The sequence below is a fragment of the Oncorhynchus mykiss genome, chromosome 19 (genome assembly GCF_013265735.2).
Source record: "Oncorhynchus mykiss isolate Arlee chromosome 19, USDA_OmykA_1.1, whole genome shotgun sequence".
Lineage (NCBI taxonomy): Eukaryota > Metazoa > Chordata > Actinopteri > Salmoniformes > Salmonidae > Oncorhynchus > Oncorhynchus mykiss.
The window spans coordinates 35,552,078-35,568,636 of record NC_048583.1 but is presented as its reverse complement, the minus strand read 5'-3'; the positions used below and the strand labels follow the sequence as shown (position 1 = coordinate 35,568,636).

The following is a 16,559-nucleotide window of genomic DNA, read 5'->3' as shown; positions in this document are numbered from 1 at the left end:
TGTTTTTTGTTTGAATTGTTCACGTGTTCGCTATATGGGGGAAATGATAAGACAAGCGGAACTACGTGGCTAATAACTGTTGTAATGGGGATCATTATCGTAGCAACACACCTTCGGAGTGAATGCAATCCGGCGCTGCGTTAGCTACAGTGCCTTGCGAAAGTATTCGGCCCCCTTGAACTTTGCGACCTTTTGCCACATTTCAGGCTTCAAACATAAAGATATAAAATTGTATTTTTTTGTGAAGAATCAACAACAAGTTGGGACACAATCATGAAGTGGAACGACATTTATTGGATATTTCAAACTTTTTTAACAAATCAAAAACTGAAAAATTGGGCGTGCAAAATTATTCAGCCCCCTTAAGTTAATACTTTGTAGCGCCACCTTTTGCTGCGATTACAGCTGTAAGTCGCTTGGGGTATGTCTCTATCAGTTTTGCACATGGAGAGACTGACATTTTTTCCCATTCCTCCTTGCAAAACACCTCGAGCTCAGTGATGTTGGATGGAGAGCATTTGTGAACAGCAGTTTTCAGTTCTTTCCACAGATTCTCGATTGGATTCAGGTCTGGACTTTGACTTGGCCATTCTAACACCTGGATATCTTTATTTTTGAACCATTCCATTGTAGATTTTGCTTTATGTTTTGGATCATTGTCTTGTTGGAAGACAAATCTCCGTCCCAGTCTCAGGTCTTTTGCAGACTCCATCAGGTTTTCTTCCAGAATGGTCCTGTATTTGGCTCCATCCATCTTCCCATCAATTTTAACCATCTTCCCTGTCCCTGCTGAAGAAAAGCAGGCCCAAACCATGATGCTGCCACCACCATGTTTGACAGTGGGGATGGTGTGTTCAGCTGTGTTGCTTTTACGCCAAACATAACGTTTTGCATTGTTGCCAAAAAGTTCAATTTTGGTTTCATCTGACCAGAGCACCTTCTTCCACATGTTTGGTGTGTCTCCCAGGCGGCTTGTGGCAAACTTTAAACAACACTTTTTATGGATATCTTTAAGAAATGGCTTTCTTCTTGCCACTCTTCCATAAAGGCCAGATTTGTGCAATATACAACTGATTGTTGTCCTATGGACAGAGTCTCCCACCTCAGCTGTAGATCTCTGCAGTTCATCCAGAGTGATCATGGGCCTCTTGGCTGCATCTCTGATCAGTCTTCTCCTTGTATGAGCTGAAAGTTTAGAGGGACGGCCAGGTCTTGGTAGATTTGCAGTGGTCTGATACTCCTTCCATTTCAATATTATCGCTTGCACAGTGCTCCTTGGGATGTTTAAAGCTTGGGAAATCTTTTTGTATCCAAATCCGGCTTTAAACTTCTTCACAACAGTATCTCGGACCTGCCTGGTGTGTTCCTTGTTCTTCATGATGCTCTCTGCGCTTTTAACGGACCTCTGAGACTATCACAGTGCAGGTGCATTTATACGGAGACTTGATTACACACAGGTGGATTGTATTTATCATCATTAGTCATTTAGGTCAACATTGGATCATTCAGAGATCCTCACTGAACTTCTGGAGAGAGTTTGCTGCACTGAAAGTAAAGGGGCTGAATAATTTTTAATTTAAATTTTTCTGGAGGGAGCTACAAATAGTTACAAACCTCAGAAATTGCATTCCAAATAAATGCTTCACAGAGTTCAAGTAACAGACACATCTCAACATCAACTGTTCAGATGAGACTGTGTGAATCAGGCCTTCATGGTTGAAATTCTGCAAATAAACCACTACTAAAGAACACCAATAATAAGAAGAGACTTGCTTGGTCCAAGAAATGGCAATGGATATTAGACCGGTGGAAATCCATCCTTTGGTCTGATGAGTCCAAATTTGACACATTTGGTTCCATCCGCCGTGTCTTTGTGAGACACAGAGTAGGTGAACGGATGAGCTCCACATGTGTGGTTCCCACCATGAAGCATGGAGGTGGTGGTCTGATGGTGCTTTGCCTTTGACACTGTGTGTGATTTATTTAGAATTCAATACACACTTAACCAGCATGGCTACCACAGCATCCTGCAGCAATACACCATAATATCTGGTTTGCGCTTAGCGGGACTATCCTTTGTTTTTCAACAGAACAATGACCTAACACACCTCCAGGCTGTGTAAGGGCCATTTGACCAAGGAGAGTGATGGAGTGCTGCATCAGATGACCTGGCCTCCAAAATCACCCGACCTCAACCCAATTGAGATGATATGGGATGAGTTGGACCGCAGAGTGAAGGGAAATTGCTCAGCATATGTGGGAAGTCCTTCAAGATCATTACAAAAACATTCCTCATGAAGCTGGTTGAGAGAATGCCAAGAGTGTGCAAAACTGTCATCAAGGCAAAGGGTGGTTACTTTGAAGAATCCAAAATGTATTTTGATTTTTTTAACACTTTTTTGGTTACTACATGTGTTATTTCATAGTTTTGATGTCTTCACTATTGTTCTACAATGTATAAAATAGTAAAAAATAAATAAAAAAATGTTGAATAAGTAGGTGTGTCCAAACTTTTGACTGGTACTGTATAGTGGCGATGGCAGACACAGATGCTACACAGTGGCGATGGCAGACACAGATGCTACACAGTGGCGATGGCAGACACAGATGCTACACAGTGGCGATGGCAGACACAGATGCTACACAGTGGCGATGGCAGACACAGATGCTACACAGTGGCGATGGCAGACACAGATGCTATACAGTGGCGATAGTAGACACAAATGCTGTACAGTGGCGATAGTAGACACAGATGCTACACAGTGGCGATAGTAGACACAGATGCTACACAGTGGCGATAGTAGACACAGATGCTATACAGTGGTGATAGTAAACTCTGCAAAAAAAGAAACATCCCTTTTTCAGGACCCTGTCTTTCAAAGATAATTCGTAAAAATCCAAATAACTTCACAGATCTTCATTGTAAAGGGTTTAAACACTAAACCATAAACAATTAATGAACGGTGGAACGGAATTAATGAACAGTGGAACGGTCGTTCGGACACTGAAGAGGCCTTTCTACGGACTCTGAAAGACACCAAAAGAAAAATGCCCAGGATCCCTGCTCATCTGCGTGAATGTGCCTTAGGCATGCTGGAGGGAGGCATGAGGACTGCAGATGTGACCAGGGCAATAAATTGCAATGTCCGTACTGTGAGACGCCTAATATAGCACTACAGGGAGTCAGGACGGACAGCTGATTGTCCTCGCAGTGGCAGACCACGTGTAACAACACCCGCACAGGATCGGTACATGCGAAAATCACACCTGCGGGACAGGTACAGTATGGCAACAACAACTCCGAGTTACACCAGGAACGCACAATCCCTCCATCAGTGCTCAGACTGTCCGCAATAGGCTGAGAGAGGCTGGACTGAGGGCTTGTAGGCCTGTTGTAAGGGAGGTCCTCACCAGACATCACCGGCAACAACGTCACCTATGGGCACAAACCCACCGTCGCTGGACCAGACAGGACTGGCAAAAAGGGCTCTTCACTGACGAGTCGTGGTTTTGTCTCACCATGAGTGATGGTCGGATTCGCGTTTATCGTTGAAGGAATGAGCGTTACACCGAGGCCTATACTCTGGAGGGGATCGATTTGGAGGTGGAGGGTCCGTCATGGTCTGGGGCGGTGTGTCACAACATCATCGGACTGAGCTTGTTGTCATTGCAGGTAATCTCCATTCTGTGCGTTACAGGGAAGACATCCTCCTCCCTCATGTGGTACCCTTCCTGCAGGCTCATCTTGACATGACCCTCCAGCATGACAATGCCACCAGCCATACTGCTCGTACTGTGTATGATTTCCTGAATGACAGAAATGTCAGTGTTCTGCCATGGCCAGCAAAGAGCCCGGATCTCAATCCTATTGAGCACGTCTGGGACCTGTTGGATCGGAGGGTGAGGGCTAGGGCCATTCCCCCAAGAAATGTCTGGGAACTTGCAGGTGCCTTGGTGGGAGAGTGGGGTAACATCTCACAGCAAGAACTGGCAAATCTGGTACAGTCCATGAGGAGGAGATTCACTGCAGTACTTAATGCAGCTGGTGGCCACACCAGATACTGACTGTTACTTTAGATTTTTTAACCCTCCTTTGTTTAGGCACACATTATTCCATTTCTGTTAGTCACATGTCTGTGGAACTTGTTCAGTTTATGTCTCAGTTGAAGAATCTTGTTATGTTCATACAAATATTTACACGTTAAGTATGCTGAAAATAAACGCAGTTGACAGTTTCTTTTTTTGCTGAGTTTATAGTGGTGATAGTAGATATATAGTGGCGATAGTAGATAGATAATATATAGTGGTGATAGTGTGGATACATATTGTACCCCTATCGGATACAGACCAAGTAAAAAATAGATTATTCTGAGAAAATCTGTGTTTTCAGAATTATAGACCTGTACAAACAAGCAATACAAAAAAAAAGTCCTATAAATACTGTGAATATGCCCACATCAGTGTGTGTGTGTGTGTCACTGAGCTGAGGGAGTCAGTTGATGGTAGGTGTCAATACCCTGGCTCAACACTTCTCTATGGATCAGACACACAGCAATACTGACACACCTACTCAGCTAACACTCACCCGCTGAACTGACAACACACACACCTTTCACATGCATTATCTGACTGCATCACACCATCATGGGATGGTGTTTATGTGCGTAACACAAGAAAGTATCTTATGTGCCCGTGAGCATTTGTTGTGTTGTTGATGAGTCACACTGTAACTTTGGAGAGCTGCTGACTAGGGTTCAGATCAGAGTGCTAAACTGCCCGGTAACACCAGACGAGAGAGCGGCCCAGCTCCAAGCGGCTCCTCTCCTCCCCCATCTCCCTGTCCCAATGACCAAAGAGAAGAGAGGGGCAGAAAACGGTATACAGCCCCAGGCTACGGAGGAGGAAACGCAAATAGACGCAGAAAAATGCTGAATAAATAGCTCCATCTAAATGTGTGGTGAACAGGGGGTGATGCTGGGAAAGAGAGAGCAAAGTGTCAGCATCACTTACGGACTGTCACATCTCTGTAGAGCTAACCGATAGCTTGACCACCGGTCACACTAGAACCCCAATGTACACTTCTGAAGGTTTTATGTACAGCCGCTAAGCTAGCTTTGGTTTTGGTCGATCGTCTTTGTGTGTGTGTGTGTGTGTGTGTGTGTGTGTGTGGCATGAGTAAACTAGGCAATTTCTTATAGTATGTGTTAATGTGGTGGGTAGGTTTTGCAGTCTTTCATTGGTCTGCTTGGCCCAGCTGTTCATTACATGGGAGTACATCAGAATCATTGGTGGCTTGTGTGTGTGTTGTGTGTAACGTGGTGGTGCGTATGAGTTTGCAAATGAGGGCATCATCACAGGCTTAATGCGTATTTGCTGTCAGGCCTCATTTTCATAAATCAACTTAAATCAATGTAGCACTGACAGTAAGGAGATAGGCAGGAAGGAATGCGTGTGTGGCTTGATTTGATAATAAGAAGTGAGGAAGCACAGACCAAGTATTCATCCCAAATAGCAACCTATTCCCCATGTAGTGCACTAATTTTAACCATGGCCCACAGACCTCTTCACTATATAGGGTACCATCTGGGACTCACCCCTTGCATCCATCCAGTTGGTTCATTTGTACGCTAGACAAACTCTTATCCAACCAATCAAACCTTTCCCCCGTTGGAAATCAGAAATCACTCCCTGACCAAGGACAAGATACATCAGATTTAACAACAAGACAATCTGTTCTATTTAACATGACACTTCAATAAAGGCATATTATTAAAAAGGCATAGTTTGAAGAATTGGCCTGGTCCATGCCCAGTCCCAAATGCCTCCTCCTCATGAACTACAACACATACTGGAAGATTTCTTTTACTATTTCGATCCGACAAAATCTACGAGCAGAGAGAGCAGCACGAGATTCACAGGCAGGAACGCTGCTGCATTATTCATGAGCTTAGCAGACACCTTTAGCCACAGACAATTACCGCTACTCACAGCCTACACATTAGCCATGTACGCAGCTGGCTATTTACTGAAGACGTTTCCTTTTTAGCGTTGGCATTCTCGAGGATAGGAAAAGCACCTTCCCACTTGAAATAATGTGGGAACTGTGTGTGGACTGTGTGAGAGATTTGTATGTAGGGTGTTTTTATGTAGTGTATATGTCTTTATACCACTATACCAGTGTGTGTGTCCCATGTTTCATTAGTGAGAGAGAGAGAGAGAGAGCTGTGTGGAGGGGGAGGCTGAGTGTAGGTGAAGATATGTAGCTTTCAACATGAAAGAGACACTGTGTTGCATCATCTATTAACTATTAGCTTCAGCAGCAGCCTTTTCTTTTTATCTCTTCTCTCTTGCTTTGAAGTGGGAAACAGTTCTCTCTATTTTCCATGGGAAAAATCGACCTTGCTCTAGAACAGTGTCTGTGTACCAAATGGCACCCTATTCCCTATTTACAGTAGTGCACTAATTTGGACCAGAGCCCTATGGGCCCTCATCAAAAGTAGTGCACTAATATCGGGTATAATGTGCCCTTTGGGACACAGCCAGTGTTTCCCAGGCAGACTGTGGTAAGGATGGGTCCTCCCAGGAGAACCAACCAGTCCAAATGGATGCTTGAGGAGAATTTAATGGTGGATTTAATATGTAGCTGTATTAAAATGAGAAGATCAAGTTCCGCATAACTTCCATGAGAGATAAATAATTAATGTATGGGAATTGGCAATAGCAAAAAGAGCGATTAAGAAAAGGGTTGATAATGGTGTGCATACTAAATTGCACAATTATCTCTTTAAAGTGCATTACTTTCAACCAGAGCCCTATAGGCTCTTGGCCATTGAGCTCTAAGCATGCTGGGATAGTGGAGGTCATGTCGTCAGTATGGGGGCGGGGCTACGAAAAGGAAGAGGTCATCATCCACCTTCAGGTCTGATTGAAACAAAGCCAGCACACGCACGCAGAGCCAGCACACGCACATACGCACAGCCAGCACACGCACGCACTCACAGCCAGCCAGTACACGCACACACAGCCAGCACCCGCACGCACGCACACACAGCCAGCGAGCACACACACGTACGCACGCACGCACACACACACACAGCCAGCACGCAGCCAGCACACGCAGCCAGCACACGCACTCAGCCAGCACGCAGCCAGCACACGCACTCAGCCAGCACGCAGCCAGCACACGCACGCACTCACAGCCAGCCAGCCAGCACATGCACGCACTCACAGCCAGCCAGCACGCGCACTCAGCCAGCACGCGCACTCAGCCAGCACGCGCACTCGCACGCAGCCAGCACGCGCACTCGCACGCAGCCAGCACACGCACTCGCACGCAGCCAGTACACGCACTCAGCCAGTACGCGCACGCGCACTCAGCCAGCACGCGCACTCAGCCAGCACGCGCACGCGCACTCAGCCAGCACGCGCACGCGCACTCAGCCAGCACGCGCACGCGCACTCAGCCAGCACGCGCACTCAGCCAGCACGCGCACTCAGCCAGCACGCGCACTCAGCCAGCACGCGCACTCAGCCAGCACGCGCACTCAGCCAGCACGCGCACTCAGCCAGCACGCGCACTCAGCCAGCACGCGCACTCAGCCAGCACGCGCACTCAGCCAGCACGCGCACTCAGCCAGCACGCGCACACAGCCAGCACGCGCACACAGCCAGCACGCGCACACAGCCAGCACGCGCACTCAGCCAGCACGTGCACTCGCACACACACTCAGCCAGCACACGCATTCAGCCAGCACGCGCACACAGACAGCACACGCACCCAGCCAGCACATGCACACACAAAACTTTACCACCACACCCTAGGAGCATTACTTTCATATCATAAGATCTAGATAGTCACACACTACTGCTCTAACCTACAGGGAAGCTAACCGGCAGGTACCAAACTATGGCTAACTAGATCAAACCACAGCAGCTATGGACCCTGTCTCAAATCCCATGTTCAAGCCATTGAGCCTGCTGAGTCCAATCACTCTTCTTCAGGCAGGCTTGAGGCTTAGCATTTTGACTTTGAGCTGCAAGTCAACCTGAGTCTCTATGGTACTACAAGGGCATTCATCTCTATGGGGGCTAAGGGGCAGAGAGGAGTGGAGGAATACCTACCATCTGTCCTGAGACAAATGGACCCTTGGATTGGATGAAAGAGTGTGGAGCAGAGAGGGAAGAGTGACAGTGGAGCAGCAACACACACAGTGGGTTAGTGATGATTATTATTACCAGCCTAGATGTCAGTGTAGGTGTATTCCACACACATGCCCACAAACACACCCACAAACACGCCCACTGTCTCTCTCAGACACAACACGCGCTCTCTCCTACCCGTTTTTGAAGTGGATGACATGTGCCCTCTGAAGTCCAGTCTCCAGGAAGTATCCCAGCTCCTGTTCCTGTGCCACTGGGCCTGGCTTTGGACTGCGGTTCTGCATCCCCGCACTGAGGGCCTGAAACACACAAAACTGACCTGAGAACACACAGCACAGGCAACACACTGGTCTAGGAACAGTCTGCTGTGAACGCTTGAAGACGCAGAGAACAAAGTCAGCCTAGTGTTCACACTGGGCATCAACAATAGATTATCACACTGTATACACAATACATCAAGTCAGCCTGCAACGCTCCAATCAGAGAGATAAGAAAACACAACCAAGACAACATGAGGTAATAATAGGACTAGAAGGAAAGAGAGAAGAGGAGAGGAGAGTGGGCAGATTGAAGAACCTTGGCTGCTCCTCTCTTCTCACCATCCCTCTCCTCCCCCTCCTATCCCTGTCCTCTCCCTATTTTCTCTCCATCAGTCCAACCAGACGGGCCCCTTTGTGTTCCAACTCTTCTCTCATCCCTGTCTGTCAAACAGATGAAATCATTTCATCCAGCAGCAGGTAGCTAGTGTCCTCACAGTACCTTGTGCTGCCTGCCTGGCACATGATTGACTGAGAAGGAGAGAGACACACAGAGAGAGAGAGACACACACATAGAGAGACACACACATAGAGAGAGAGAGAGAGAGAGAGAGAGAGAGAGAGAGAGAGAGAGAGAGAGAGAGACAGAGACAGAGACAGAGACAGAGACAGAGAGACACAGAGAGAGAGAGAGACAGAGAGAGAGAGAGACAGAGAGAGAGAGAGACAGAGAGAGAGAGACAGAGAGAGAGAGACAGAGAAACACAGAAAGACACAGAGAGAGAGAGAGACACAGAGAGAGAGAGAGACACAGAGAGAGAGAGAGACACAGAGAGAGAGAGAGAGAGAGAGACAGAGAGAGAGAGACAGAGAGAGAGAGACAGAGAGAGAGAGACACAGAGAGAGAGAGAGAGACACAGAGAGAGAGAGAGAGACACAGAGAGAGAGAGAGAGACACAGAGAGAGAGAGAGAGACACAGAGAGAGAGAGAGACACACAGAGACAGACACAGAGAGACACAGACAGAGACAGACACACAGAGACAGACAGAGACACACAGACAGACAGAGACACACAGACAGACAGAGACACACAGACAGACAGAGACACACAGACAGACAGAGACACACAGACAGACAGAGACACACAGACAGACAGGACAGGACAGACAGGACAGAGAGAAAAGCAGAGAGAGGCAGAGCGCTTACAGCAGCCTGGCCTTATGTAAGCTAAAAGAACAGAGTAGAACAGAACAGAGCAGAACAAAGCGGCACTAGCCTGGTTCTGTGGAGATGAGGAGGAGTGATAGATAGCACTACAGCCAGGTGTTTATCTAGGGCCTGTTGCCCTATTCATCTCCTGGGTGTTGTACCAGTGTCTCTCTGCATGCTGTATGGAATCAGCTGCTGGTTCAGTTACAGGGAGGCAGAGGGAGGGGGTCTATTTGGGGGAGTGAATCGATGCCACTAGATTAGAGTTTCAATACTGAATTCAAATAGCCGATACAGTTTCATGACATTTTGGAGCAACAACACAGCTCTATCCAGAGGCTTGGTCACTAAAATGACACCATGAGCCCAAAATGGGCCAAATGAGTCAACTAAGGACACAGGCCATCATGTTTTTTAAAATATTTTGTTAGAGAAAAATCAGTTGTCACATTTTGTTGAGTCATCACTTGCTATTAAGAATCCCATTCTGAATGTCTTGGCACTCAATGTTTAGAAAGAAATTCCGCTGTCCCATAAATCCATATTTGCATCTTGTTTTTGTAAACAGCATCATTCATACATGGATTTATGGCACAGTGGAAAAACATTTCTAAAATTGAGTGCAGAGACATCATTCAGAATGGGATTCTGATGTAATAGGAGTTTGTTTGGGATTGTTTTGGAGCGTTTTCACCGAGCTTTAGACACATTTTCATAATGCATTGTAGTCAATGGCAAGTGATGACTCCGCAAAATGTGACAAACTATTTTATCTGTGACAAGCCAGAATATGGGGGGGGGGGGGGGAGAGAGAGCAAGAGCAAGAAAGAGAGACAGATAAGAGAAACAGAGCATTGTCTGCTTCATTTCCCATATACGGGGGACTGGAAATGATGCAGACATTTACATTGATGGAAGCACAAATCTGTAATATTAAAGCTAATATTAATATTAAAGCCACCCCCTAAATTTAAAAAATAAATATATATATATTAAAAAAAACAGCACCCAGAAAGAGAGAAAAACAACTGTAGGGGAAAAACGTGTTGGCAGAACAAATCAGAGTGGAGAAAAAGGTTGCTGATTAAAACAGCAGCCAAGGTCAGAAAACCATGGGGCAGCTCCAGGACCTGCCTGCCTGATGGCCCTGGTCCCCTTCCACCACTACGGTACTAATACTACAGACACCAGCACTACAGATGGAGTATAGGCCTACTGCAATAGTACACAGGCAGATCCAACTCCCAAACATTAGCGGATGTGTGGTGAGCGTTCTGGCACAAAATGGTTGCCGCTTTGAGGACTGAAAAAGCCCAATATAAATCCAATCAATTAATTAATTCATTACAACCATGTCCAATCAGCTTATTGAGGACACCAAGAATGGATAGCTATTCATTAAAAAGGTCAAACAGAAACTATTCGAGAACATTCATTTTTTATTTGACCTTTATTTAACTAGGCAAGTCAGTTAAGAATAAATTCTTATTTACAATGAAGGCCTAGGAACAATGGGTTAACTGCCTTGTTCAGGGGAAGAATGACAGATTTTCACCTTGTCAGCTCAGGGATTTGATCTTGCAACCTTCAAGTTACTAGTCTAACGCTCTAACCATTAGGCTACCTGCCGCCCCACTAATTAAGTAGCTGGTATTTTTTTTGCAACTTAACTGTAATTTTAAAAGAGGGTTGGTTATTTTGTTAGTATTAGCCTAGATCCCCTAAAAAATGATTTGGTTTGGTCAAAATTATTAGAGCATCTCCAGCTTCTCCCTCCTGTCAACACATCCAGAAGTAAAGCCAATGTCCGCCGGTTGCTAGGTTACCTTCTCTACTTCCTGTAGGTAGAGCAGGGCGATGTCTCCAGACTTCTCATAGCAGGTAATCACTTCTTGGTCTTTGTCCACGTTACGATTGGACAGGGACGGAGACGCAGCCGGGACTTTCTCTAGACACAGACCTAGAGAGAGGAAGTTCATTATGCTGTATACTGTACACACATTGTAGCCACAATGCAGCCTACCAAGGGTTAAAGTTCATGCTGAAGCTTTAGTGTGTGTGTACTTGTGTGCATGTGTAGTGTACACTCATCTCTCCTCTCTGGCTACTTCAAGCCAGTCCTCAGCCACGGAAAAAGTGACACACCTGGGCTGGGCCCCTGCTGCAATATGAATCAGTAGGTGATCAAGGCTCCCAGACAGCCAGCAGAGAGCCCCTGAATGTTTTATCACACGCTTAGAGGACAACGCACTAGCCTGACAGACGTCTGGAGGAGCAACCAGAAACTCAGGGTTAGGTGGCAATGGAAGTGTCTCGTTGCTCTGCTCTGTCTGGGGCCTCTAGGAGCAATGGAAGTGTCTCACCGTCCTGCTCTGTCTGGCCCTGGGGCTGGCTGGGGCTTCCAGGAGCCAGGGTATGGGATCTGAGTAAAGGACACCTCACATCAGCCAAGGACTGAAGGAGATACCTGAGACAGATTTATTTTATAGCAGTCCCCTTCCTTTCTTCTAGAGGACATTGGGACACCAATAATCTTCCAATTCTGGCTGCTGCTTGTCTTGGTTTCACAAATTAAGGCCCTCACTATTTTCTCTCATGTGGTTTCCCTGATTTTGTAACCTGCAAGGAAACAAAAAACTGGGGCTTTGTTGTAGCCTGGGCCCCTCGCTATAGGCAGAGTTTTATTTGTATACTCACGTGGTAAGGAAAATAAATAAATTGGGGCCCTAAAAGGATACTCTTTGGTATGGGAAGAGTATCCCTGTCTGACCTCTGGGTAGATTGGGCCGTGTCTCTGTCAATCACCAGACCATTCTGTATGTAATGAGATAATATGGAGGAAAGCAACACTTCCATTGTGGCTACACACACCTCATTGTTATGAAATCCAAGCTGCAGTTTCCGAAGCCCCCTTTAAAAACAAACATTAATAATAGATGATAGCCTTAATAACGAATTAATTATAAATAGCTCTCGTCTCTGGAATTACACAAGACTACGGCAACTGTGTGGCGCTCAAATAGAGCCATTCACTAACAGGGTCCAAACAATACAAGCCCAACGGTTCATCCATCAACTCCCCATGATTGCTTTACACACCCTGAAACCTCCAGTACCATAGAGGTGCAGACGTCTTCTCATTATAGGACATGACTGGAACATGAATACGGCTGTGTGTTGAGAGAGCGATAAATGGAGGCAGAGAGGGAGATGGAGGGCGAGAGATGGAGAGAGAGGTATACGTAGATAAAACAGGAGAGCCGGCAGAGACAGAGAGATGGAAAGATGAAAATGCTCGATCACCCACTCTGGAGGGAGGGAGAGAGAGACAGAGACAGAGACAGAGACAGAGAGAGAGAGAGAGAGAGAGAGAGAGAGAGAGAGAGAGAGAGAGGAGAGAGAGAGAGCGATTGAGAGAGAGAGAGAGAGAGACAGACAGAAAGACAGCAGCAGAGGGGCGTCAGCAGCCAGGCCTGTCTTTGCCTTATAAAGATATCCCCTTGTGGTGGTGCGGGTGGGTTAAAGACTGTGGATCCTCTTGTCGTTGTGGGGCCCTGCTGCCGTGCCACACATAACTTATTCATACCACTGTGGCACTTTAACAGCCTAATGGGCTCCTGTGTTACTCTAAACAGGCCCGGCCTGAGCCCCTCCTCCCCTCCACTCCTCTCGATTAGGACGCTCATAAAATTTTTACAGCACTAAAGTCTTCCCATTAACCCCCATCGGACAAACAAAATGGCTGGTCCAGACAAAGTAACACAACTGACTAATGAACTCCGATGATGTGGTGTATGGGCGACTGCTTGGCTTGCATCGTTGGGTGGTCTGTGTAAACCCTAGGGTATGCTGGTGTATGTTTAGAGGGGGACAGGTGTGTGTGTGTGTGTGTGTGTGTGTGTGTGTGTGTGTGTGTGTGTGTGTGTGTGTGTGTGTGTGTGTGTGTGTGTACACTAGGCTGCTGTATTGAGGTGGACCGGCTGAGGCTCCACACTACAGCAGTGCTTCTTCTATCTCAGCTCACAGCCAACGTAACTCTGCTGGTCTGTCAGAACTCTGATCAAAGCTCTGCAGTCCTGGCTGACACATTCACTGTGCTCTGCATTAGAAATTGAGAGAGCGAGAGTGTGCGGTATGTATGGTGTGTGTTTTTGCATGAGAGCGGAGGACTCCTCTCGCCACAACAGTGAACCTCTACTGCCACCACATGGCCAAACAACACATTGCAGGGGATACGAGGTCAAGCTGCGAGGACTGGTCCTGCTGTCAGTTTCCTCAATTCAGAGACAACACATTTTCCCTCCATGTCATGTTACTCGTGTGTATTTGAAAATGTACAATGTTGTTCCAAAGCATGACTAGATTACCTATGTCAAGCTTTAAAAAGTACACTCACTGTATACAGCAACGGACATTTAAATGCCGCCATGTCGCCGTCAAAACCAGCAGCAGGTCAATCCAACACATTAGCTCAGAGTTCTAAAAGGAGAGGTCAGAGAGCATCCACAGACAGGACCTGCTTGATGAGTAGGCACGGGGTAGGGTGCCACTGGGGTGCCACGGCAGGGCAGGCACGAAGTCCTGACTCGGACTGGCCAGACCAGCAGAGTTAGCTAATACAGTCACCCCAGCCTCAGCACTTTCTCAATGACAGGAGAAGAAGAGGGATTCAGCACCACATATTACGTTGAACGTTTTAATGTCACAGGCACAAGTACAGTGAAATGCCTTTCTTGACAGCTCTAAATCCAACAATGCAGTAATCAATAACAATGTGGTACTACAACTGTGTCCACTAATATGTGTATTAAAAAATTAAGTGTTTGGTCCCATATTCATCACACGCAATGACTTGTGACTCTACACATTTGCTGTTTGTTTTGGTTGTGTTTCAGACTATTTTGTGCCCAATAAAAATGAATGGTAAATAATGTAATGTCATTATGGAGTCACTTTTATTATGAATAAGAATATAATGTTTCTAAACACTTCTACATTAATGTGGACACTACCATTGTTACAGATCATCCTGAACAAATTGTGAATAATGGGGAGTGAGAAAGTTATAGATATCATACCACCCCAAAATGCTAACCTCCCCTGTTATTGTAATGGTGAGAGGTTAGCATGTCTTGAGGGTATGATATAAAACGCTAACCTCCCCTGTTATTGTAATGGTGAGAGGTTAGCATGTCTTGAGGGTATGATATAAAACGCTAACCTCCCCTGTTATTGTAATGGTGAGAGGTTAGCATGTCTTGAGGGTATGATATAAAACGCTAACCTCCCCTGTTATTGTAATGGTGAGAGGTTAGCATGTCTTGAGGGTATGATATAAAATGCTAACCTCCCCTGTTATTGTAATGGTGAGAGGTTAGCATGTCTTGAGGGTATGATATAAAACGCTAACCTCCCCTGTTATTGTAATGGTGAGAGGTTAGCATGTCTTGAGGGTATGATATAAAACGCTAACCTCCCCTGTTATTGTAATGGTGAGAAGTTAGCATGTCTTGAGGGTATGATATAAACTGATAACCTCCCCTGTTATTGTAGTACAGAGCCAGAAAACAAAAAATGTCACTGTCCCAATACTTTTGGAACTCAACGTACATACAAACAGTCAGTTCCAGTACCATATTTACAATGTGCAGGCATACTGGAGTGATAGAGGTACATATGTAAAGGGGTAAGGTGACTAGGTATCAGGAAATACACTATATATATTCAAAAGTATGTGCACACCGCTACAATTAGTGGATTTGTCTATTTCAGCCACACCCATTGCTGACAAGTGTATAAAATCAAGCATACAGCCATGCAATCTCCATAGACAAACATTGGCAGTAGAATGGCCTTACTGAAGTGCTCAGTGACTTTCAACGTGGCACCGTGATAGGATTCCAACAAGTCAGTTAGTCAAATGTCTGCCCTGCTAGAGCTGCCCTGGTCAACTATAAGTGCTTTTATTATGAAGTGAAAACGTCTAGGAGCAATAACGGCTCAGCCGCGAAGTAGTAGCCCACACAAGCTCACAGAAGCGCATAAAAATCGTCTGTCTTCTGTTGCAACACTCACTACCGAGTTCCAAACTGCCTCTGGAAACAACGTCAGCACAATAACTGTTCGTCCAGAGCTTTATGAAGTGGGTTTCCATGGCCTCACAGCCACACACAAACCTAAGATCACCATGCACAATGCCAAGCATCGGCTGGAGTGGTGTAAAGCTCGCCGCATTGGACTCTGGAGCAGTGGAAATGCATTCCCTTGAGTGATGAATCACACTTCACCATTTGGCAGTCTGACGAATCTGGGTTTGGCGGATGCCAGGAGAACGCTATCTGCCCCAATGCATTGTGCCAACTGTAAAGTTAGGTTGAGGAGGAATAATGGTCTGGGGTTGTTTTTCATGGTTCTGGCTAGCCCACTTAGTTCCAGTGAAGGGACATTTTAACACTACAGCATACAATGACATTCTAGACGATTCTGTGCTTCCAACTTTGCGGCAACAGTTTGGGGAAAGCCCTTTCCTGTTTCAGCATGACAATGCCCCAGTGCACAAAGCGAGGTCCATACAGAAATGGTTTGTTGAGATCGGTGTGGAAGAAGTTGACTGGCTTGCATAGAGCCCTGACTTCAATCCCATCGAACACCTTTGGGATAAATTGGAACACCGACCTCAAGCCAGGCCTAGTGGCCCAACATCAGTGCCCAACCTCACTAATGCTCTTGTGACTGAAAGGAAGCATCCCCGCAGCAATGTTCCAACATCTAGTGGAAAGCCTTCCCAGAAGAATGGTTGCTGTTATAGCAGGAAAGGGGTGACCAACTCCATATTAATACCCATGATTTTGGAATGAGATGTTCAACGAGCAGGTGTCCACATACTTTTGGTCATGTAGTGTACAATGTGTAGAGTAGCAGCGGCATATAT

The 16,559-nt window shown here is 46.1% G+C and overlaps 1 protein-coding gene across 3 annotated transcripts in view; it reads right to left on the bottom strand.

The window, feature by feature from the left end:
* ttc7b (tetratricopeptide repeat domain 7B) overlaps nt 1-16,559 on the bottom strand; it is a 65,758-nt gene that overhangs the window by 39,825 nt on the left and 9,374 nt on the right. For all 3 annotated transcript variants that reach the window (XM_036954712.1, XM_036954713.1, XM_036954714.1), the window contains exons 4-5: nt 11,455-11,588; nt 8,338-8,459 (exon numbers count right to left, since the gene is read on the bottom strand). In XM_036954712.1, coding sequence (XP_036810607.1) covers nt 8,338-8,459; nt 11,455-11,588 — 256 coding nt within the window. The remainder of the gene's footprint in view (nt 1-8,337; nt 8,460-11,454; nt 11,589-16,559) is intronic.